Genomic DNA, 26,166 nt, shown 5'->3' with positions numbered 1-26,166 from the left:
CACCTAAAGAAGCCCAGTGGCTACCATCTTAGCTAGTGGCTACTATATTGGACAGCACAGATATAGAACATTCCCATCATTACAGAAAGTTCTATTGGACAGTGCTGATCTAGAAGAATAAGATAATTAGAACAATTATAGCTAACATTTAATGGATGTTTACAATGGGTCAGACACTGCACCAAGACCTGTACAGGGATTATCTCTTTTAATCATCATAACAACCTCATGTAAGTATATTCCCATTTTATAGATGGGAAAATCAAGGCTTTTAGGAGTTAAATAACTTGCCTAAAGTTACACAGCTAGTAAATAAAGCCATGATTTAAACCCACAAAATCTGACTCCAAAGTCTGTCTTTTTAACCACTATATTACACACAAATGATTATAATAACGCAAGATGTGCTAATGGCACAAATGAAGTCCAGAAAAAGAGCTAAGGGACTTCAAGAGTAGAAGTCATATCAGGATATTAAAAAAAAAAATGACTTCATTAAAGAAGCATGAAAAAGAACCACTAATCTAATCTATTCATCCTATACTCTAGGCCCCTTCAAGCACCATCTCCTTCAGAAAGTCTTCTTGGATTACTCCAGTCCACACTATTCTCTTCTTCTATGTTTCACATTTATTTAACTACTCTCTACCTAGTTAAGAAATTATCTGATTTGTAAGTTCCCCAAAGACAAGAATAGAGAACATGTTTTAGTCTCTTCTACGGCCCAAGTGCAGCAAAAGCAGAACTCAGAGCAAGAGGTTCAATCTAAATGTTTCTGGAGGACTGCTGACTATTATTACTCCCTTTGGTTGGATTCAGACATAGCAGGAAACAAGGCCAAAATGAGAGAGAGCAAGAGCAAGAGACAGAGACAGAGACAGAGAGAGAGAATGCGAGCACCGCACAGGAGAGTAGAGAAATCACATTCTTCCTCCTGGAGGCTGAGCTAAATAGGCTCCAAATTCCCCAGGCTATTCCCTTTGACCAATTTACATAGAGCTTCACTTGGAGCATGGGTTTCGCTCTCAGCCCCTGAATCAGGGCTGCATCAGTCAGTGTTCTGAATAAGGTGTCATGCAGTTTCTAGTGTAAACCAGTTCCTTGGTCTTCAAGGTGCTGAAAACATCTGGCTGGCTCCCACACTACTCACTCATCCTCCTGACTTCGGAAAGGAAGACCCAAGCATCGTGCTATCACCATTTAAGAAAGCACTTTCGGGGGCTTCCCTGGTGGCGCAGTGGTTGAGAGTCCGCCTGCCGATGCAGGGGACACGGGTTCATGCTCCGGTCTGGGAGGATCCCACATGCCGCTCGCGGCTAGCCCGTGAGCCATGGCCACTGAGCCTGTGCGTCCGGAGCCTGTGCTCTGCAATGGGAGAGGCCACAACAGTGAGAGGCCGTGTACTGCAAAAAAAAAAAAAAAAAGAAGCTACGAATATTAGCTTCATTCTACATGCTAGATGCTATAACATGGATGGACCTCCAAAATATTAGTGTAAGTAAAAAAGCCAAACATAAAAAGTCACAAATATGATTCCATTCATATGAAATATCTAGAATAGGTAAATCCACAGAGACAGAATGAAGATTGGTGACTGCAAGGGAAGGGGAGAGGGGGAAATGGGAGCAACTGCTTAATGGGTATGGGTTTCCTTTGGGGTAATGAACATGGTTCGGAACCAGATAGAGAGGGTGGTTATAAAACACTGTGAATGTACTAAATACCACTGAATTATGTATGTGAATGGTTAATTTTGTTATGTTATGTGAATTTCACCTCAATTTTAAGAAAAAGATGAATGGCTCATGGCATCATATTCTAAAAGGAAAAACTCAGAAGCAAGTGTTTCCATATCCAACTGCTCCTTCCTGCCCTTCCAGGATGCTTGCCCTCCCATCCTGCAGACATCCAAACCTGCCATTTTAGCAATGAGTTATGTTCCCTTGTTCTCATTTTCTAGTCATTCCCTGTGTCAAGCCGTCTAAAGTCCCCAGTGAGAAAGCAAGCTTCCTTTTTTTTTTTTAATATAAATTTATTTATTTTTAGCTGTGTTGAGTCTTTGTTGCTGCGCATGGGCTTTCTCTAGTTGCGGCGAGCGGGGGCTACTCTTCGTTGTGGTGCGCAGGCTTCTCATTGCAGAGGCTTCTCCTGTTGCAGAGCACGGGCTCTAGGCGCATGGGCTTCAGTAGCTGTGGCGCACGGGCTCAGTAGTGTGGCTCGTGGACTCTAGAGTGCAGGCTCAGTAGTTGTGGTGCACTGGCTTAGTTGCTCTGCAGCATGTGGGATCATCCCGGACCAGGGATCAAACCCGTGTCCCCTGCATTGGCAGGTGGATTCTTAACCACTGTGCCACCAGGGAAGTCCCAAGCTTCCTTTTAAATAGGGTCCATGTATACTTGTTCTGTTTCCCCTACAGCACAGACCAGGTCATGGGTGGAGAGCAGGGGGAAAGGGTCTGAATGACCTCTCTTGAAGTAGCAGTTTGGAGCTGTGCTATCTCTGAGAAGGGAGCTAGAGGCTGTGTGGCCAGGGAGACCAAAGATACAATCATCACACAACGGTATGAATTTGTTTTATTCTCTTTGGCGTGGGGCGGGGTTCAAGAAGAATAGAGAAGTATTTAACAAACAACTTTGTAGCAATATCTGGTTTCAGAAATAACAAAAATCTCTCAGTAACAACTGGGTTCTTGACTTTTCCAAAGCAACAATTCTAATGCCAAAGTCTTTCAAAAAAGCAACGAAGATTTTACTCCCAAAGTTTGACCCTGAAGCCATCCCCCAGCTGTCCACAAGCTGTTTTCATTGCCCTCAGGAGGCATTGGAGACCCAGAGGCTGGAGACTCCGGGCACAGCATTCAAGCTCAGCCCTATCAGCCAAAAGGCTCCAGCGTAGCAGGCATGCCATCACTGAAGCCTGGAACTCAAGCCATAACGAGTAACCTGCAGAGATCACAGGCACATCTTCCCCAGGCTCCTCATGCTTTATATTCGTAGTAATATTGACAATAAAAACCACCAACAAATACTTCCTTTTTTAAGGGCCATTATGTGGCCTTTAAATACATTCTCACAACAGCCCTAAGGCTCATACAGATTAATAATTTGCCCAGGGTCATGAGGCTAATAAACAATAGCAAAGTCAGATTTTAAGCTCTGGTCTGCATGCTTCCAAAGTTTATGCCATTGCCACAACACAAAACTGGCCAGCACCACACATCCTGCCCCAACTATTTCCTGGTTGTCCATGAGAAAATGCTCTGACCACTCAAAATAAAAATGCTTCTTGGGCTTCCCTGGTAGCGCAGTGGTTGAGAGTCCGCCTGCCGATGCAGGGGACACGGGTTCGTGCCCCGGTCCGGGAAGATCCCACATGCCGCAGAGTGGCTAGGCCCGTGGGCTATGGCCGCTGAGCCTGTGCGTCCGGAGCCTGTGCTCTGCAACAGGAGAGGCCACAACAGTGAGAGACCCTCGTACCGCAAAAAAAAAAAAGCTTCTCAGTTTAACATAATCCTAGTAGTTCAAGGACAGAACCTCTCTCAGGCAGTAGCAATCCAGAGCCCTGACACCACTGAGAAGTACCTGAGATTGCTATCCAGGCTACTCCACCATTCCCCAGGTCACCAATCAAGCCTGCTGAAAACCCAAACATAGATGTTCTGCCTTGAAGGTAGGAGGAGAAATGCCAGAGAGAAACACAAATGTGGAAGGCATGGCAATGAAAACAACAAGCCAGAAATCAGTAAACCTGAGACCTAGTCTCAGTTCTGCCCCTAATTAGTTATACGACCTTGGGAAGTCACCTGCCTTCTTTGCACTTGTGTTTTCTGCTATAATATGGAAATAACAATTCCCTCCCATCGTATTTCACAGGTTTACTGTGGACATGACAAGCAAAAAGACAGGTCTTGAATAGGAGAATGCTTTGAAAAGTGTGAAGCACAAATTAATGAGGGGCCATTATGATATGACTACCACAAGCTGGCTGGAGAGAAGATTAATGCCCATGAAACAATTAGAAGGTGAAACAGTAGTTAATTAGGTGCCAAGTTATATGGCACAGACTGAGAAGATTATACTCTGGATAGGAGTATTCTCAGGGATTAGTCAGAGAAACTGCATAGAAAAGAACAGACAGGATTGAAGAGGGATGGAGAGCAATAGTGGCAGCAAAAGTATGTAGCCAGGGAAAAGAGTGGTGAAGAAGCAAGAGAGGAACAGAGCTGGATCATACGCTGTGTGTTGGGAGCTCTGGGAGGCCACAATGGGAGGTAGGGTAAGGCCAGACTGTGGAGAGGAGACAGTCAGGCCAAGGAGCTGGGGCAGGATGCAGTCAGCAACAGGGGACAATGGGGGAGAGCAGAGCTGGATTTCACAGCAAACATTTATTGAGGACTAATAATGCAGTAGGCGCTATCTCAGATTATAAGGATACAGAGATGGAATAAGACATGAAACTTGAGCTCGTGACTGTGTCTGAATCCTACTCTTCCAGCTTCAGTGACGTGTACATCAAAGAACAAGCTTCACAATCACAGAATTCTGGATTCAAGTCCTTGTGCCACCATTGCTAGATGAGTGACCTCCATCAAGTAACCAAAGCTCTCTAATTCCCAGTTTCCTTATTTGCAATGCAGAAGTAATAATAATCTTTCATAGGATGGTGGTGAGTACTAGATATAAAGCACTTAAAAAAAGAAACTTGGTATGTGCCTTCTCGACATACAACAAATGATAACTATTATCGTTCACTAGCTTTGTGACCTTGGGGAAGTTGCTTAACTTCTCTGGGCTTCAGTTTCATCATCTGTAAACTTCACAAGGTTGTTGTAAATATTAAAGGAAATAATTGGTCTAAAGCACCTAGCATAACAACAGCTCAGCAAAATTCCTTCTCTTCCCTCTGTCTCCTTTTCTCAAGCCTATATTTGAGATCTCCCTTGTAGCAATGCTCGGCTCCCAAAGGAGGGCACTGAGGACACAGCCAGAGCACCTACTGTCTCTACTTCTAGAAGACACCAGGTCCACTTAACCCCTAAACTAACCCTAACTTACCCAGTGCCTGACTACCCCCATCTAGGAACATGTTCTTTAGCTGCTTCTGGCCAAGTGGCTTCAATTCAACTGTCTGATGGCCAGACAATTCCTCCCTGCTTACTCATCCTCCAAGAAACTAAACCAGAAGAGAAAGCTCTGAAGTCTAAATGTTGATAAAAGAAAGGAGAGTGGTATTATGTCCAGTGTCTTAAGACCACAGGATAGAAAGGAGAGGCACTGAGCACCCTTGCTGAAGGGCAAATATATCCCACTGGTCTTGTGCACATATGACAAGGGCAGGCAAACCTGCTGCCACTTCCAACAGTTCCAGGAATGTCTCAGAAAAAGGCCCTCAGCCTGCTGGAGTCACCCAGGCATGAGGGAAAATTAGGTTTTCACTAGCAAAGGTGAACTCATAAATACCTGATTAACTCATGCAAACATGCTCTGCTCCATGTGCTGTGAGAATTTACAACTGATCCAGAGCAGAAGTCAAGCTGAGGACACCTTTCAAAGCTATAACTAACAATAATTGATGTAAGGGGAGGCAGTGATGGCTGGCTATGAAAGTCTAATCCAAATCAGGTGAGTCCAGACTCTCCAGGGGAAGCTGCTCTTTCTGGGAACAACCTCTGCACAAACCTGCAGGGCAAACATTACCTTGCCTTGAAAGACAAGAGCCAGACCCTCCCACCAAGACCCCGGGAAACACAGAGGCAAAGCATATATATTCCAACACTCCTGCTCAATCCCAGGGACTTCTGTTTGTGAGGAAATAATACCAGTAATTCTAATCTCACACATTAGAAAGACATGGTCAGATCAAACCTGTGAAGCCATTGGCTAGGCTCCCCAAGCAGATCTGCTTTGTCCTCGGTGCTTCCATCCCACTTTGCAAACCAGGAAGGGAAAACAAAAGGAACCATCTTTCATTGAGCACTTACTAGGACTTGTACAAAAGTTTAAAAACCTTTACTTTAAAAAAAAATCCCCCCAATTATCCTCTGTAATAGCTAATCCTAGTCCCATTTTATAAATGAGGTAACTGAGCATCAGAGAGATTAAGCAGCTTGCTCAGGAAAGGGGCTGGTGAAGGGCAGAGTCCAAATATGAACCCAGTCTGTCTGATTCCAAAACTTAGCCTTTCTTTCCACAAATATTTATCAAGAGCCTACCATGTGCCAAATACTGCTCCTGGGTGAAAACACAGCAGTGTAAAAGACAGACAAAAACTCCTGTCTTTATGGAGCTTTCATTCCTAAACCAAGAATCCTCCATACTTAGCATACCATACATTTAATAGGTAGACATCTGTATTTCTTTCTCCTCCACCCGACAGGACTCAACAGATACAGAATGAAGGGACGAATGTGGCTCTTTCCCTCACCTCACAGGAATTCCTCTCAGCTGCTGCCCAAACAGCATTCAACGGTTTACTCATCAACTTAGCATTCTTCTTCCCACCTATGTCATAGGTTTAAGCCACATCTTTTTCTTGTTGCTGTTTTGGCTGTGCCAGGCAGCACTCAGGATCTTAGTTCCCGGACCACCAGGGATCAAACCCATACCCCCTGCATTGGGAGTGCAGGGTCTTAACCACTGGACCACCAGGGAAGTCCCTAAGGCATATCTTAAACCAAAAGCCTCCTGTAGTGCTGGCAAATTGGCTCCAGTCACCCACTGAGTATGACAACAATAGTATTTCAGAGTTTACAAAACACTTTACATACATTGTCTTATTTAATCCTCATAAAATTAAACAGGGTAGGTATTGCTTTCATTTAACATGGAAACAGACACCCAGAAAGGTAGTTACTAGTTACTTCTGTCCTTAGACACAAATGAGTAGTTGGAACTACACAGTTCTAGTCCCAGAATGCATTCTTCTCCCCTTCGCCTAAGGACATCTCCTAATCTATTGCTAATGCTGGAGAAGGCAAAAGGTGTCATGTCACTATCTAGATCATTCTGCTGATTATGCTATTCCAGATTTCCCATTGTATCCAAACAGAACAAACAAACAAAAAACACTGTGTTTCAGCCTACCTATTTTGGAATTTATTTTGATTGTCATTAATATTTTATTATTTTTCCTGTTAAAGGTCTTTTACTGTATTTTTAACTGTATTTTGTTATGTTCTAATTTGCCATTTATTCCCAAAGGAACAAACTTTTGATGTTAAACACTAAACATATATGCTATATGCATAGAAAAAGGCAAGAAAATACTTTTATAATTTTTTTCAAGTCAGTGAGAAAGATAATTCAACTTTTAAAAATGCCTTCACAGGCTTGCCTTCTTCAGGAAAGCCTTTATCCTGTGAAGTGAGGCACACCAGTAGGCAGAGGCTGCAGAAAACATAAGACCCAAATGCAGGGTTAATAACTTAGCATGCTCTTTGCAAAAATAACCCAAGTACCCACAGTCAGCAGGAATATTCCAGCAACCAAGGCCAGGCCGAGGGCTTTGTCATAGTACTTTACTCCAGGTGGCAATGATCTGACTCTTAATCAAAGGGAGACTATGAGAAAGAAACTGTAAAGCCAGATGTCAAGGAAAATGACCTGAGAGAAAAGATGCCTGCTCCTTGGGAACCCAAAAGGCATGCTGCCTAGAAGGCCCTACTGCCTCGAGAACAACAAAGCACACTCCCGCAAACCAAGAAGACCCAAGCCTGGCTTCGTGCAGGGAACTAGCCGAGACTATGCCCAAAACCTCTCTCCTTACCAGTCTGTCATGATGCCAGAAGTTTCAACACTACAGCTTCCTTTGGGTCTTCGGAGAACACATCCTGAGGACCACAGCTTGCAGGAGTGGGAGCAGCCAAATGAGGGAGGTAGATCCATGCCTCATTGGATATCAGCCAGAATAGAGGGAAGGGCAGAGTGCTCTGGAAAGGCAGGTCAAGAAAATAATTCTGGCCGTAGGAACTGGAGGCAGGAAATTTGCTCAGCTTAGAAAGATATGAGGATAGGAAAGTGTTTGTGCTGCCTTAGGAAGGTAACCAGAGGCTTTGGGAGAGACCTGGATTTGAATTCTGGTTCAGTTGCTTACAGGCTGTAATGACTATCAGGCAAATTATTTTCCTTTTATGAGTATTTTCTCATCTATAAATTGGGCATTATGAAAAGATGTGGCCATATCTCAAAAGACAGCTGTGTGAAACACTAGCCCTGACCTGGCACATGGCAGGACTTAATAAATATCCCTTTTTCTGGAACAGGAACACACATCAGGGAAGGATACCCCAGGGCAATGGAAATTACTTGCCAGCTGACAGAGCAAAGCCATTTGTGAGCTAATAGAACAGACAATCGACCTGAAAGGGCACCTTGGGAGTCTGGAGAGTACCAAATCCAGGCATATGTGGATGCAGGGCTCAGCCTACATCTCTCTCTACCATGAAATGTGTAGCCGCCCATTCTGGACAGAAATTATTACATCATCATGCATTTAGTTAGATGAGGAAATGGAAACCCACTCCTCAGTTCCCCAGGAAAGACCGCCCCATGCCAACTTCTGGTACTCAAGGAGTCTGGAGCAGGACCTAGTGCAAGGAAAGTATTGAGTCCAGCTGCCAACATTTTAATTAGTCCAACCTGAAAAGTCTATAACCACAGGAGATTACACGGAGCCCCCAGGGAAAGCCTCTGCCCTTCACTCAGTTCAACCAATTAGATCTGTTCAAGTGCCCTAATTTTTATCACTGAATTCCTGGGGGAATCAGGCTTCACCAAGCTCTGACTTCTGGCTGAGAGTACAGGTACGAGCTCAGCTCAGGAAGAGAAGTTGGGTGTGGGCTACATGAAAGGTAGCATCAAGTATGCCCTGAGGCCCTGACACCCTTCCTGCATCAGTAAACTAAGAATTGCCCTCTTGACAGCCTCCATCCCCCACCCCAGTGTCCTACTGTGACCTATTCCCCCAGTGGATATACCCTAACCTAATCCGCACTAGCAAAGGCTAGGTTTTTTTTTTTTGGTTTTTTTTTGTCTTTTTAACATCTTTATTGGAGTATAATTGCTTTACAATGGTGTGTTAGTTTCTACTTTATAACAAAGTGAATCAGTTATATATACACATATGTTCCCATATCTCTTCCCTCTTGGGACTCCCTCCCTCCCACCCTCCCCATCCCAACCCTCTAGGTAGTCACAAAGCACCCAGCTGATCTCCCTGTGCTATGCGGCTGCTTCCCACTAGCTATCTATTTTACGTTTGGTAGTGTATATATGTCTATGCCACTCTCTCATTTTGTCACAGCTTACCCTTCTCCCTCCCCATATCCTCAAGTCCATGCTCTAGTAGGTCTGTGTCTTTATTCCTGTCTTACCTCTAGGTTCTTATCTAGAAACAATAAATGCTGGAGAGGGTGTGGAGAAAAGGGAACGCTCTTGCACGGTTGGTGGGAATGTAAATTGATACAGCCACTATGGAGAACAGTATGGAGGTTCCTTAAAAACTTACATATAGAACTACCATATGACCCAGCAATACCACTAGTGGGCATATACCCTGAGAAAACCATAATTCAAAAAGAGTCATGTACAAAAATGTTCACTGCAGCTCTATTTACAAGAGCCAGGACAAGGAAGCAACCTAAGTGTCCATGTTAGATGAATGGATAAAGAAGATGTGGCATATATATACAATGGAATATTACTCAGCCATAAAAAGAAACGAAACTGAGTTATTTGTAGTGAGGTGGATGGACCTAGAGTCTGTCATACAGAGTGAAGTAAGTCAGAAGGAGAAAAACAAATACCGTATGCTAACACATATATATGGAATCTAACAAAGGCTAGTTTTGATTCTTAGTCCAAGGGTACCCTCAACCCAGTAATGCTTGTATTTTAAAGGAGATTCTCCAGAATGAAAATGACTTCAAGGCTCACAAGAATCAAGCTGCATGGTACACCAGGAGCAGATGTGAAAACTGAGGTGCAGAGCGGTAAAGAGTCTCGTTCAAGTTAATGACAAGATATTACACTCAAAAGCTAACAAACATCACTTTTTCTAAGGCTCAGCCCTCTGCCTTACAACTGTACCAGGTGTGGCCACACTTTTCCAGTTGTCATTAAGAGTTAAAAAGGAAGGTTATAAGGAAAAGCGAGAACCTAGGAGACATAAAGTAGTAAAAAGAGGGGACGAACCAGGCAACTGTATAGATGATCAGACAATTCAGATAAGGAGAACTAATAATAAATTACCCACATCTGTATAACACTAAATACTTGTCACATTATCTCATAAAATCTGCATGCATCAACCTTGTGAGATAGGTTCAAAATACCTGGCATGGGGAAACTGAGGCCCAGAAAAGTCAATAGTGTCACAACCACAGCTAATTCCTAGTCTACTGTTCTTTTTTATTAAACTAGATTTTTCATAAAGAAAGTTATGAAGACTCAAGAGAACTAGAGCCTCTTGACTCTAGCTAGAAAGAGGGAAGAAAAAGAAAAAAGGGTTCAAGGGAAAAAGTGGAAAAAAACACACTTTAAGACAGAAGCTACAGGGACTTCCCTGGTGGCGCAGTGGGTAAGACTCCATGCTCCCAGTGCAGGGGGCCCAGGTTTGATCCCTGGTCGGGAAACTAAATCCCACATGCATGCCACAACTAAGGGGCCCGCCTGCCACAACTAAGACCCAATGCAACTAAATAAATAAATAAGTAAATAAAAAAGAATCAGGCCCTCTTTAAAAAAAAAAAAAAAGGCTACAAAACAGTAAACAGCTATCTTATTAATCAGAAAATCTTCTTGCAATCCCCCTTCCGCCCTCTCAGAGGGTGTGTGACAAGACATCAGACAAGATGGTCAGTTTCAGGCCTGCTCCCATGACAATGAGCTGACACAACCACAGACCTGCTACCTGACAATGCCTGAGCAGCCTCCTCCCCCTCTCAAGATGACACAGGAACATGTGTGCTAAACCAAACAGATGACTACAAGAGGACTCCAGGTACTAGTTTTGATCAGCAGCTGCACCCTGGCACCTCTGTCCCCAGCCAGGGCTTACTCTAGTCCAGCAGGAGTTTCCCCTCAAAGCATAGCCTAAATTCAGCTAGCACTGTGCCCCCTCACCTTGAGCCAGCTGAAGGTTGGTAGAAGACCCTGGGGAAAAGGGATAGTAATCATCTTCTCTCAGGCCAAGAACTCCTGACAGGGTATGATGGCTTAGTGTTCCTTCTGCAACTCCATTTCACACTAGAAAATTAGAGATGTGTGACTGTGGAAAACTCAGCATGTTCCCATACCTGAAAGCCCCAACTGCAGGTGAGTGAGTAGCCTAGGAAGCCTAAAGTGAAAGAAGACCTTCCCTGAGAAACTGTGAGTTTGTCTGCTCTCACTGGGCCAAAATACTCACTGTATATATGGCTCCAACCCATGCCAAAATCCTGGAATAACACCCTCACATAGCACTTGAAGGTTTCACAAAGTGCCTTATTTTCCATTGCCTCCATGAGGTTAATATTCCTTTTATTGCAAATTTGGAAACTAAGGCTCAGGGAAAGAAAGCAACCTGTTCAAGATGTCACAAACGGGGCTTCCCTGGTGGCGGGGTAGTTAAGAATCCGCCTGCCAATGCAGGGGACACGGGTTCGAGCCCTGGTCCGGGAAGATCCCACATGCCGCGGAGCAACGAAGCCCGTGTGCCACAACTACTGAGCCCATGAGCCACAACTACTGAGCCCACGAGCCACAACTACTGAAGCCCACACGCCTAGAGCCCGTGCTCCACAACAAGGGAAGCCACCACAATGAGAAGCCCGCACACCGCAACGAAGAGTAGACCCTGCTCGCCGCAACTAGAGAAAGCCCATGCACACACAGCAACAAAGACCCAAGGCAGCCAAAAATAAATGAAATAAGTAAATTTATATATTAAAAAAAAAAATGAAAAAAACAAAGATGTCACAAATGGAAAATGGCAAAGCCTGGAGTTGAACCCGGGTATTCCTATCTGCAAGAGTCTCTGATTTTCCTGCAGTGAAGGCCTAGCTTTGTAAGGAAGCTTAATAGCTAAAAACAAGAGACCTGTATTCTCAGACTTGGAATCCACCAAGCAGTTCTTGTATGCCCTTTGGCAAATCCCTTCACATCTTTGGGCATCAGAAAACTCATCTGTAAAATGAAGTGATGTAAAACAAGCGTAGAGAGAAGACAATTCTTTGGTTCCTAGAGTACTGTGAAGTGTAGCCCTTGCCTAGCACTTCAAAAAAAGTCAACTACCCCCCTAGTCATCACAGCCTAGCACTGGCCCCCTCCTTCAGACTGCCATATATTTTCTGTTACTGGCACCACCAGGCACCTCATTACCCACACGCAAAACATGGCTACACCTTTGCCTCTTTCCTTCCCTCCCTACACTTAAACACTGAGTCCTACTGATTCTGCCTCCATAGTGCACACCCTGATCTCTGCTCAGGAACAACTGCAAAGTCTCCTATCTAGACTCCCTGCCTCCAACCTCATCCTACCAATGCGTTGTGCATGTTCTGTGGGATTAATCTGCCTAAAGCAAAACTCAGGTCAAGTCTCTCCCCTGCTCAAAACCTGCAAGGACTACTTACTGCCTACACAGCAAAGTCTGGACTCTTTAGCCAAACACTGAGGCCCTCCATTATCTTTCCTCAATTAATCTTTTTTTGCCTTATTTTATCATACTCTCCTTCATAGATGCCACTCTCCAGCCAACCTGGACTAACCCATGTCCCCTAAAGACTCTTCACTTTGTCTCACTCCATGCCTTTATTCATGACATTTCCTTTGGCTGGAATGCTTCCCAGCCAGAGGAAACCTTATATTTCTGCCTGAAGTACCTGAAGACCTACTAAGCTGCTACCTCCTCCATAAGGCTTCCCTGATCTCTCCAGGCAGAGGTGATCCCATTTTCCAATAGGATCATAGGTATTATTCATAGGACACTGAAACTAGATTGCCTTGCACGATAAACTGTAAAATGGGAAACCCATTGTGAGGATTAAACAAGATTACGTACGTGAAAGTATCTAACCCAGTCCTGGTATAGAATACGTGCTCAATAAATAGGAGCTCTTATTATGATAAGGAAAAATGTTCGTACACATCTTAACTTCCCTATTATATTCAATCCTTTTACCGGGCAAGGTATAACATACATGTTAAATGTTAGCTGAAGAGGTAAACACTACATAGATACAGACCCTATCCCAAAGCTTATATCCACAAGAGCTCAACCATAATGCTGTTTTTGGAGGATACAAACTGAACACACAGCACTCTGTAGCTATACACTTCACCAGTGTGATACTCCCGTTCAGAATTTATTAAGTGGATACACTTTCTCATTCCCTCCCCCATTCCCTACAAATTCCAATCCCAGTTTATTCCAGGCCACTTAGGCAACAGAACAAACTAATGCCATTAACAGTCTGATAAACTGTACACTTTTTAATCCAAACACACATCTCTACTTAAATTCATATAGCTGTTTCCTTCCTTTCCACAGTTATTAAACAAGAATAGAAACAGCATTGGCCTTTGGGTCAGATAAACCTAAATTCAAATCCTGGCTTAGTCACCTTGGGAAAATTACTTAAATTCTCAGAGTTACAGCTTCCCCATCTATAAAATGCGAAAAATATCCACCTTTAAGGGTTGTTATACAGCTGTAAAGCACCTAGCCCAGGGCCTAGAAGATAACAGGTGCTCGATAAATAGCAGCTATCATCATCATTCTTTTTTTTTTTAATATTTATTTATTTGGGGCTGTGTTGGGTCTTTGTTTCTGTGCGAGGGCTTTCTCTAGTTGTGGCAAGCGGGGGCCGCTCCTTATTGTGGTGTGTGGGCTTCTCACTATCGCAACCTCTGTTGTTGCGGAGCACAGGCTCCAGACGCGCAGGCTCAGTAGTTGTGGCTCATGGGCCTAGTTGCTCCATGGCATGTGGGATCTTCCCAGACCAGGACTCGAACCCGTGTCCCCTGCATTAGCAGGCAGATTCTCAACCATTGCGCCACCAGGGAAGCCCCTCATCATCATTCTTATCATCGAAGTTATTTGAGTTGTCTCAATTACATACTTATCTCTTTAGCAATACACAATATGAGTTTCAGTGAACTTTGCCCTTGTTGGCAAAAGTTTCTTGAAATAAGACCTCCACAAGTCTGAGTACCCAGGTACACACACACACACAAGCTGTTTCCTAACCGGTGTATGTGTTACGCCTGAAGGGCACCCAGCTCCCCTGGTCCCTACATTCCAGATGCTGGCTCTAGGAACTTGGAAAACACAAACACATTTGCTTTAATGTACACACTGTAGTGATGAGAGCTCCGAGAGCTTCCTACAAGCCCTGAGATGACCCAGAGAGCCAATCAGTAGCAGAGCTACTGAATCTCACTAGAGAAAATCAGGAGCAGAGCTACTGAATCTCACTGGAGAAAATCAGGAGCAGAGCTACTGAATCTCACTGGAGAAAATCAGAGGCACATGAGACTTGGAAGCCTGCCTACCAGCCTGCCTGCCTGCCTGCCTGCCTGCCTGCCTGCCTGCCAGTGAGATTTCTGGTCATTACTTAGGCCAACATTCAACACAAGGCAGCCAGGAGCTCTGTAAAATGGCTAACAGGAAAAGGGACAGGTTTGGCCCAGCGGGGCCATGCTGACAGCACAGCTGACTCTTTTATGCCTCTGCCTCCTTTACCAAGTTCCCCTAGAGGCCCCTCCCCAATGCCTTGAAGGAAAGCTGGTGTGATGTCTGCTCAGGCTGGAGTTCTCTGAGGCCCAGGGAGTTCGCAGAATCAGAGATAACCTTTAAAACGCCAGTGATCTCACTGGACTATCCTACCTCCCTGCTGCAAAGCCCAGCATGAACGAAGGCTCCCTTCTCCATCCCACAAGCCAGGCTAAGGAAAGTAGTTCTGTTCCTTCAGCTGCCTCACATTTGCCCTGTGGTAAACCCAGGGGGTCCACGGAGCCAAAGACAAGCAGCAGCAGGAGCCAAGGAAGCCCCGCCCAGAAGCCTCATCTCAGGCCTCCAGGAGCACAGCCCTGCTCCACTCCTACTACAGCCACCTGCTCAGGGCAGCCAGTGTTATGGCAAACAGAAAAGGCCAGCCAGAGTCCAGGGCCGAACCATCCCCCAGTGCGACTGGTAACTGTCGCCGAGCGCAGCTTCAGGAGGTACTCAGTAAACAGGGATGAAGTACCAGGCAGCAGAAAAATAGTGAGTGCCCACAGAACACCTCAGAAATCCCCCACGTGAACTCTACCCCTAATCTCAGGGCACTCTTGTCAAAGCTCGTCACTTGGCACTCTCCCTCCATGACTACTCAATCCAAAGATCAACTCGTTGTTATTCATCCATTTATTCAGCAAATATCTATTGGGCACATACCCTGTGACCCGTACTGTGATAGATACTAAGGACGGGTGCTATGGTCAGAAAAAATAGACATGGCTCTTGCCTTCAAGAGAGAGGAAAATATGCAAAAAAAAAAAGGCTTTAAAAGCTATTTCATACAAGTTTTAATCCCATTTTCAAGTGAGGAAACTGTAGTTTGGATCATACTGTCAGTAAGGACTCAAGTCAGTGCCCAGTGCTCTTGATTCCCACATCAGGCTATCTCTTGCTTTAAGAGGCATAAGTAGGGTGTGAAGGGCACAGAGAGTATTGTAGATAGCAAGTGCTACCGGAGTTTGGAAATGAGAGGGAGTTTGTGGCTAGCATTAATGTCAGGGATCACTTCACAGAGGACTCAGAGGTTAGGTAGGAAGGAAGGAGGAGAGGGGAGGACATTCTGGGAGGCAGTAAAATGGCATTCATAAGTAAAGGCAAAAGAGAAGCAGTATAAGGTGTGCTCTGCAGACCAGGACAAAGAAAAAAGCCTGGCTGGGCCAAAATGTAGAGGGGGAACCAAGGAAGATGAAGTGGGCAAAGTGGTCTGGGCCCGGAACCCTGGGTCGGGAAGGAAACTACCACCCATAGAGGGATTTTAGGGCTTACATCGTCTCTATTCCAAGCTCCCCAGCAGAAAACAAAAGTACAGTGCTATTGGCTCATCTCAGGTTTTTCCTTGCAGGTCTCTCACTGAAATAAATCTGCTCCACTCTGATCAACATGACAGGGCCATAGCCATCCCTACTCAAGTCTCGCCTGCCTTAGCAAGTTGTGCCAACACAGGCAAGGCTTTGTCAAATTCTCAGTGCCCAGAAAGCTCCCCCTTGGCACTTTCTAGGTGGCCACAAGTAACCCCACAGGGCTTTAGATACATTTACCCTGCCTGTGGAGGCCCCAAATCTATACATAAAGCAACCAGCTGAGCCAAACAATGGTGAGATATGCAGTACGACACTCTGACCCACCTCCTTCGGGAAATCTGCTCTGTACATCAAAACAAACAGATCTCTCCTTGCTTGAATTGAGATTGCCAGGGCAGTACAGAATGCAGATATTAGTCACCATATGCCACAGATATTACTGGGCTTCTTTTTCTGCGCATCATATAAAAGCTCCCTAGCTGGGCAGGGAAGATCCTCAGAAGCAGCACTGACTTTGCATACCCGCCCAGTTCTGCCCAGAACAATTTCTGTGAACACAATACAATATTGTGAACTGCTTTCTGGTTTTCCTCTGTATAGGTCTCAGACCCCCTAACAACCCAAACTGGCTGTGTTAGGGTAAAGAAGCTCCACAACAGAGTGGGAACAGCATGTGAATAATAATCAGACAAAATTAGATTCTGGCCCCAATTGAGACCTTGGGCAAATTTGTTCCTGTCGTATGTAGATGGAGGAGTTTAGTTGATATGGTACTTAAAAGCCCTTCCAACTTTGACACACTAGGATGTGATAGCACCCAACATCAACAGTCCTAAAGGTCAGAGTAAGTTTTTCAGCTGTCAATGTGTAAGTCCCAGTTCAATGCCACTTATAAGTCTAGCTCTCAGAAGCCAAGTTGGGGCAGTAAAGCCTCCAAGGTCAGTGGCTGTACAATGTGCTCCAGAACTAAAGGTACCAAACAAGGAGTTGGGAGGCATGACTAGAACCTAGGATAAAAATCTAGTTTAGAATTGGGTTTAAAACAGGGGAGGAATACAGGTGGAAGGGCCATGTCAACTCTACATGTCAAAGCAATGCAGTCATGCATGAATCAAAAGGACATAATACCAAAGGGAGTACAGAAAGACACCACAAGACTCTAGGAGGCAAGCAAAGGAAGTCAGAGGAAAACTAAGAGGACTCAGCACCCATTGTTCCCAAGATCATGGCCCTAGAATGATGTCACAGGCATCCTCTATGATGGCCCCCAGTGATCCCTACCCTCCTGGTATTCATGCCATCATATAATCCCTTCACCTTGACTTGTTTCTAACAAATAGAATATGGCAGAAGTTGTGGCACATCAATTGCAAGATTAGGCAATAAAAAGATTGCAGCTCTCATCTTGGGCGCTCCCTCTTGGATCACTTGTCCTGGGGGAAGCCAACTGTCAGGTCATGAGGCAGCCCAGTGCAGAGGCCCATGTGGCAAAGGACCAAGGCCTACCAACAACCACATAAATGAGCTTGAAAGTAAATACTCTCCCCGCAGTTGAGCCTTCGGCCCCAGCTCAACAGCTTGACTACAACCTTATGAGAGACCTTGAGCCAGAGGCACCCAGCTAAGCAGCACCCAGATTCCTAACCCACAGAAACTGCAAATAATAAATGTTTACTATTTTAAGCCTCTGCATTTAAGGATAATTTGTTATGTACCAATACAGGTAGGGACTAGGCCCATCTGGTCAGCCGTTTCAAGTCTGCAGGTGGGGCTAGGGAAGTGGTTACACCCAGCAAAAGGAAGGGGATATAGGCCAGAAATAAAGTGAAATACTAGCACCCAGACTTTATCAACAGCTTCCCTATGGCCTAGAGTAAGCTTTGAGTAAAAGCCTAATTTGGCCACACCCAGGGTTCATATAAGTCTGGTGGGTACACCTGAAGTAAAACAATGGCACTACAGCAGGTTCAGACAAGCACTTCCATTAGAGAGGTGCCACCATAAGAAGACACTCAGATTCTGACTGAGGCTTTTCCAGGCCCATAAAAGCAGAGGTTGTGAGGACCCCACTATCCCTAATTGTGTAGTACTTTAGAGTTCATAAAGCCCTTTCACCACATAAGTTATCTCATTTGATCCTCACTACAAATCTATTCATTAAGGTTATGCTCTTTCTACAAATGAAAAAACTAAGGCTGAGAGAGGTAAAGTGACTTACCCTCTACAAGGTCCACAGACAGTAAGAAAAAAAGCTGGAACTCTGAAGCTCCCCTAAATCCAGATATTTATGTCCGCTGGCTGTGGCCAACTGAGACCCTTTTGCCAACCAAAGCCAATCATCTCATCTGAGCTTCTACCCAGCCCCACCCACTCATTTCCCAACTCTCTCCTCCCCGCTACACATAGGTCTTTTGTGGAACTAGACAGTTTCCCAGCTACTCCCAACCGCATTCTCATGGTAAGGCCTGCAACAATAAGAGTCTGGTTTCTTTAAAATCCTAGACAAACTTCTTCCAAGCAAAATGAGGCCATTGGACTCAAATTGATCTGGATAACTTTTTTAACAAAAGCAAAAAACAAGAAATTCTATTTTTTGTTTGTTTATTTGTTTTGCCTCACCACATGGCTTGCAGGATCTTAGTTCCCCGACCAGGGATCGAACCTGGACCCCAGCAGTGAAAGCACAAGAGTCCTAATCACTGGACCACCAGGGAATTCCCAAAAAATGAGAAATTCTAAAACAGTGAACTTTCTAAATAAGTGAAGCTTATTTCTTCGACTTTACCTAACCCTTTCGAAGTAAAACTTCTTCAATTTCCAACCTAGTAAACTACAGTTGAAAAAGAACCAGACAATAAATCCCCTTCAATTCAGTTTTACAAACTCTTTACAAACTCTACAGTATGTAAAGTATACCATGTGCCAAGGCTTGTGCTAGGAGCTTCCTATCCTAACCCTTGAGGAGTTTTTATCAGGGAAGGCCGGCACATACACAGGTAACTCCAACAGGGTAGCAAGATTATAGACTCCATCATCCTCCAGAGCAGCACTTTGTGATAGGTGACTAGACTACTCAAACACCTCTGTTAGCACAGCTATGGCCAGACCATTGAGGCTAAGGCTCTGCATGCCAGATTGGTGAGGGACACACTGACAGGTATGTGTTTTGATAAAAACAACAAGGGCTTGATACACAGATCCCCAGAGTTATGGTTCTGATCCTGCCACTTTTTAGTTATGTGACAAAGAACACAAATTTCTCAGCTACGAATTCTTCACCTTTAAAATGGGCATAATGGGAATTCCCTGGTGGTCCAGTGGTTAGGACTCCATGCTTCCACTGCACGGCGCAGGGGTTCAATCCCTGGTTGGGGAAGTAAGATCCTGCATGTCATGTGGCATGGCCAAAAAAAAATGGGCATAATAATAAAAACAGGTATACCTACTTCCAAAGTTGAGGATAAGATAAAATAATACGGGCTTCCCTGGTGGTGCAGTGGTTGAGTCCACCTGTCGGTGCAGGGTGACACGGGTTCGTGCCCCGGTCCGGGAAGATCCCACATGCCGCGGAGCGGCTGGGCCCGTGAGCCATGGCTGCTGAGCCTGCGCGTCCGGAGCCTGTGCTCCGCAACGGGAGAGGCCACAACAGTGAGAGGCCCACGTACCGCAAAAAAAAATTTTTAATTAAATAAATAAATAAAAAAAATAATACATTGAAAAGGGATAAACAGATCTGAACTTGGATGAAAATACAAAGTACCCTGGGTGAGCAACACCATGAAGGGTTGCTGAAAAGCCCAGAATGTGTACCAAGATATATGAGAAGGTATGAAAGGAAGAGAGAAAATATGATCCATTCAAACAGTCCCTGATTTCAGCTTTTCCAACAAACTTTAACAGAAGTTTTAGGCTGGGCACAATAAAAACAGAGATAAATAAAATACAACCCCTCCTCCTTTCTTCCACAAAGAGCTTACACTTGTAAGTGAGCAAATGTATGTACAGTGTGCTATGTGTTAAATTAGAAATTTATACAAAGTATCCAGGGGGTAATAAAGAAAGCTCTGTATTGTTATTACTTGATTTCTTACACTGTGTTATGGGCACAGACGTATTCAATGTATTATTCTTTATACTTAGTTGTATATCTTAATAGTTCATAATTTTTTTTTTGATCAGCAGTAACAAAAAAAGAATGCTCTGTTGGAGACCCAGTTTGGTATCTTTCTCTCTCCCAAAAAATTTGACAGCTAGAACTGCTGGGTTTCCTGGAGAATCATTTCTCACAGAAAGCAGTATACCACAGCATGCCCATGAAGTCACTCAGCACTGTATCTCAAAGCCACTCAGCAGGAAATGAGGGGCCCCCTGGGGCTCAAACTCAAGTCCTGTGAAGACCTAGGAAACCCTCCCATCAAGACCTCATCCCTTCCTTGTCAGAGAACAGGAGTTCTTAGCATGATGGCTCCACATTCCTAAGAAGCCCATGAGAAGAATTGGGCGGGGCGGGGGGGTGAATTTGGATGGGAAAGAAATTACATCTTTATTTTCAACATTCTCTTACTGAAAGTTAGCATTTCCTTCAATCGTACATAATAACCAACCATAATATTATTAGCACTACCTATGATTTTGTCACCAACAGAAAGTACAGACATTTTCATGTCACATTACATTGGTATAGATATCTCCAAATATTATTCATAATCATCATTACTTCAAAATTACAGTAGTTATGAGACCTGCCACAGACCACACGTGACTGCAATCTTCCTGTCTACCAGCCCTCATGTGAGGTAGTTGGCCAACTATGAAGCAACTCTGCCCAGTTATTGTTCAGCCGCCAGTGAGACCCCATGTGCTCACACTGGTGATCCAGACCTCTACAATGCCCCCTTCCCTCCAACAATCCCCAAGTCAGACCACTCCCCACCCCGTTCTCTTATGCCTCCGCCCAACCCCTCCTTCCAGGAAGCCCTCCCCAGCCACCTTAGCCTAGCTCAGCCCACGCAGAGCTCTTGTAATCCTTAGCCTACACTGTCTACCCTGCTTGGTTTTGTGCATCATTAAGCCTGTGCATTATGTTGTATTTAATGGTCTCTAAATATATATACCCGCCCCCACCCCCAAACTAGACTTCTTTGGTAGCCCTAAATTCCTTCCATAGTACAAAGCAAGCAGTAAGCACTCATTACAGACTTGTGGATTGAATAACTGATTACGCCAGGGTCCCTGACTCAAATGTCTTAGTCTAGTTCTACTAATAACCCATTGTGGAATTTCTATGTGACGCCTCTCTGGACATCAGTTTCCTCATATGTAAAAATAAATAAGTTGAACTAACTGATGTTTCCACCTCTTAACTTTTGAATTAGGCAACCACTTTTTAATCTCCCCAAGATCTGAGAAAAATTATGGAGGAAACTGAGAAGCCTCCCCCAGCTCTCCCAGGCAGGGTTAGTCACTTGCTCCTCTGGGCTTCCCACAGCCTTTTGTATGTATATATCATACCTCTACTACAGCGCTTATCACAAAGTTCTGAAAGAGTGTATAACCTAGTGGCTGAGGTGGAGGTGGGGAGAAGAGTCAGACTGCCTGGGTTCAAATTCTGGCTCTATTCCCTACTATCTGTATAACCTTGGGTAATTTACTTGACCTCTCTATGATTTCAGTTCCTTACTTATAAAACAGGGATAATACCAAGCACACAGGATGGCTGTAAGAATTAAAAAGAATAAAATGTTTGGAATAGTGCCTGCCACAGTAGGCACTAAAAAATGTCAGTTGCTATTATTGTTGATGTTACTGATGTTATTAATGTCTTGCTAGGCACTGGGTTCCTACTTCAGCTGGATCTTGTCCTCTTCCTGTTCTCCATCACAGCACTCTGTTTATGTTTTCTTCCACAAAAATTACAAGACACTATACTTATTTATGTATTTATTTTCTATCTCCCCACTAGACTGTAAACTCCATGAAGGCAGAGAACATGTCTGTTTTGTTCATCCTTTAATTCCCAACACCAAACACAGTGCCTGGCCCAGAGCAGGCACTCAAATATATGCTGGATACACAGCACGTGAGCTGACACTGTTCAATGTTTGCTGAATAAATTAACCTGGTTAAGGATGATTGTCAAAGCTGAGGTGTGGGTGCAGATGATGTCCTAGCTGCCCCAGGATTAGTGTGACCCTCTGCCCATCCCCCAATATTAGCCTCAGCCAAGCCGCACCCACCTGCCCTTGGCTCCAATCCAGTTCCGGGAACCACCCTCAGCTAAAATTAGCATAGCCACCAAGATGGCCAGGCCATTTATAGCCTTGGAGGCAGCAGCAACTAGCTGGGTGGGCAGACAGGACTCTGGCCTCCCACTCCATTAGGGGTGGATTGAGAAGCCAACCTGCACTCCATAAACTGCCTAGAGGCCTATCCTCCAAAGCCCAGTTCTAGTTATACTGAGTAGAACCACAGTTCCTGAGTAGAGGTCCTCAGCCAACACTGGCAGTCACAACTCCAGACTCACGTGGGACCCCTCACACACATTCTGCAGGAAACATTTTGAATTTCTGGAGGCAATGAGTCCAGAGTCTAAGGGAGGTTCCAAGCATCAATTCCAGGCAGTTTCAGAAGTGCAGGCTTCAGAGCAGCACAGTCAAGCACAGATCTTTACTGAGAAAGTAACTTAGCACAACTGGGTATACAGGCATCAAAGAGCCAGAAGGTGACAGGAATGGCCTCTCCCAATGAGGAGGCCTTCTAGCAGAGCACCTGCCTTCCCTGGAGGGGCAGACCTTTAAGATAGCCATGTACATCCAACAAGAGAAAAAATGCAATTTTCTGGCCCCTGCAGAAGACTGTCCAGAGGAGAAAAAGACAGCCCTTTTTTGGATCTCTGCTACAGAGTCACCAGGCGCTGCCTAACTAACTCAGCAAGAGGAAAGTAACATTCTCTTGGCCTTACCTAGTGCTCCTTTAACAGGGCAGGGCCTGAGAAGACAGAAGAAGTCTAGGACTTAAGAATCAGAAAACGTGGGACTTCCCTGATGGTCCAGTGGTTAAGACTTTGTCTTCCAATGCAGAGGGTGCGGGTTCAATCCCTGGTCGGGGAGCTAAGATCCCACATGCCTTGCAGCCAAAAAACCAAAACATAAACAGAAGTAATATTGTAACAAATTCAATAACGACTTTAAAAATGGTCCACATCAAAAAAATCTTTAAAAAAAAATCAGAAAACTGAGCATAGGACTCAATGTCTTCAACAATAAAAATGGGGATAATACCACCTGCCCTGCATTCTAATAGAGCAATTGCGAGACTATGGGAAAAACAGCTGTGTAAAATACAAACTTTAGAGAACATACAAATTGACTAGATATGTTGAATCTGATTTAGAAAAGTGGAAGCTTTAAGGGTAAGTAAAACTCCTGTGTTCTGAGGATACAGAGGGACTGGAAAGGCTACAAGAGTTCCTGGCTGTGTAGACAGCTCCTCACCAAATCCTTTAGAAGAGCCCCGTCCATGAGCCCAGTTCACCTCTTTGCAAAAATGAGTTCTTATCTGAGTCAAAGTCCCAGACAGGCCCAAGGTGACAACCTACCAGAACAACAGTGCTGGGGCCTCCAGGTTACCACAAACTATAGTAATTCCCAGCACCTAGGGTCTCTGAGATTTCCTCCCTGGGCTTCAATATTACTGTGACAATAGAAACTAATTTCTGAACTGAGAGGAAGAAAAGACCAAAAGAGAAGCCTAAGTAGTATGATCAACACAGCCAAGCCTCTAAAATATGTTGTGTGGAGGGCTGTCTCCACAAGCTCAAGCCAGGGGCTGGTTACGAGGGATGCTGGAGTGCCTCTTACCTATGGCATGTACAAACACACAAATCTTCCTGACAGCTAGCTAATGCCTAAATTCAAAACTTCATCTCTTTTAGCACTGTGTCTAAAATAAAGAACACTTCCTCCCCTCCAAAAGAAAATTCATTTTATGTCAGGCACTCATATTTTAGGGTGAAAAAAGGACATATTATCAGTTACAAACAGAGATGTCACTGGGACAGCAGAGAGGCTCCTCAGGTCTTCTGCACAGTTTGACCTACATCTGCCTTCATAGCCCAATGAGAGCCAAGCTTTGAGCTAGGGTTCAGGGGCCAAGGAGACACTGTATGGAGAAACAGGATTAATATGCAAGAAGGACCTATCTTCAAAGCAACAGCCTAGGTGCCATGCTTGTACATAGGGCAACCCTGGCCTCACTTGGAAGCCAACCCTTGGGGTACCCACAGTCACACCCAGCCCAGTCAAGGAATTTAAAAGGGGGTTTCCTAAGAAAGGGTCTAGCACCAAAGCCAGCCTCTGGATCCATCCATGAAACTTCCTGGCCACCATGATTTACACTTCCTTTTCCTCCTTGTATCAACAGGTATTCACTGAGGCGTCCCCTCACTTGAGCTTGCCCCACCGTAGAAAGAACCCAGCTATAAACTCTCCTCATTCTGCATCTCACTATTTTGGGCAGATCACAGTGACCGGGTGAGAGAAACAGGGATAAAAAACTGAATACCTTCTAAGCCTTGTATAAAACAACTGCATTCTAAAAGTGCTCTTTCGGGCGCTTCCCTGGTGGCGCAGTGGTTGAGAATCTGCCTGCTAATGCAGGGGACACGGGTTCGAGCTCTGGTCTGGGAGGATCCCACATGCCGCGGAGCAACTAGGCCCGTGAGCCACAACTACTGAGCCTGTGCATCTGGAGCCTGTGCTCCGCAACAAGAGAGGCTGCGATAGTGAGAGGCCCGCGCACCGCGATGAAGAGTGGCCCCTGCTCGCCGCAACTAGAGAAAGCCCTAGCACAGAAACGAAGACCCAACACAGAAAAAATAAATTAATTAATTAATAAACTCCTACCCCCAACATCTTCTTCTAAAAAAAAAAAAAAAGTGCTCTTTCTTCTGCAACAATACCAGGGCTCCTACTGTTTGACAAGCCTCCATAAGTGCATAGGAAAAACCAGGACAGATCAAAAATATTGTACAATTCCTACCCTCATCAGTCAGAAGAAACAGAATAAGTCAACAAGTGGTCCCAGGAATTACATCATGCCATGTCAACAAAAGGCCATTTAACTCCCTGGTGGTAAATAGGATTCCATCTGAGGAACTGCCTTGATATTTCAAATGGGCACAGCTAGAAGACAGCAGATTACCTAAGGGAAGGGAGAGAATAGGGTCCCCACGCTCACTGGAATAGAAAGGCACACCTCAACACTAAGTTAGAGAGTAATAGAGTTGGCCCAGTCCTGACTCTTCCTACCCAACCCAAGTAGCCTCAGCCTCCCCTGTGCTGCCAAGTGCTGAAACTGGCCAAGAGCAACAGACTTATCATCTGCCCAGGGCATCAGTCCAGACAAGTAGTCATGAGAAGGGGTCTTGACTTGCTGATCTGGATGGCCAAGGTGCCCCAAAAGCAAAGCTCTTTTCACTGCCAACAAAAGACATCCTGAGGAGGGATGAGGAAAGTTGTTCAAGAGAGACAAAGACATTAGAAGGGAAAGAACTCTTTGGACTACGAAGAACAGGCAGTGCCATGTGTGGGTCTGCCATCAATCGCAGGTGTATAAACCTAGGGTTCGACTTCCCCACTTGGGCAACTCAGTTCTTGTCCGTGGCCAAGGCCTTACCTGCTACAGTGGACTCCTCAGAACTGGCCCCTGAGCCGGTTCCCGTCGTCTTCTCGCTGTGGCTTTGGCTGAGGCTCTGGCCGTGATGCAGGAGAAGCCCCCAGAGGAGCCACAGGGCAAGACGGGCGCACACATCCATGACTCCAGGTCTCAGTCAACATGCGCCTGATGTAGACACCTCAGGATCCCAGAGGCAAAGCTGGGAGCCCGGGAGTGCAGCTGACGGTCCTGGAACCCCAGGCAAGATGCCCTCGAGGTGCCGCAGCTGTCCAGCCACCCGTGAGTCTGCCTCCTCAGACAGCCAAAGATCAAGTGCTCCAAGTTTGGGCGCGGGAGGAGGGCCGGCGCCTCGGGTCCAACAGTGGGTCCGCCGGAGCTGCGACGGCCTGAATACCCGGTCGGCTCGGGCCGCTTCCGGAGAGTTTGGACAGGG

The 26,166-nt window shown here is 45.1% G+C and overlaps 1 protein-coding gene across 2 annotated transcripts in view; it reads right to left on the bottom strand.

Annotated features, from left to right (window-relative positions):
- The window catches only part of STIM1 (stromal interaction molecule 1), a 189,653-nt gene extending 163,487 nt beyond the window's left edge, over window positions 1-26,166 (bottom strand). Inside the window, exon 1 of one of the 2 annotated variants that reach the window (XM_024731854.1) lies at window positions 25,734-26,166. In XM_024731854.1, the coding sequence (XP_024587622.1) occupies window positions 25,734-25,872 (139 nt within the window). In that variant the 5' untranslated portion in view covers window positions 25,873-26,166. The remainder of the gene's footprint in view (window positions 1-25,733) is intronic. The other variant, XM_024731852.1, reaches the window with a different exon arrangement.

This window comes from Neophocaena asiaeorientalis, unplaced genomic scaffold (genome assembly GCF_003031525.2).
Source record: "Neophocaena asiaeorientalis asiaeorientalis breed wild unplaced genomic scaffold, Neophocaena_asiaeorientalis_V1.1 scaffold232, whole genome shotgun sequence".
Taxonomy (NCBI): Eukaryota; Metazoa; Chordata; class Mammalia; order Artiodactyla; family Phocoenidae; genus Neophocaena; species Neophocaena asiaeorientalis.
This window is presented reverse-complemented; position numbering and strand designations above follow the sequence as displayed.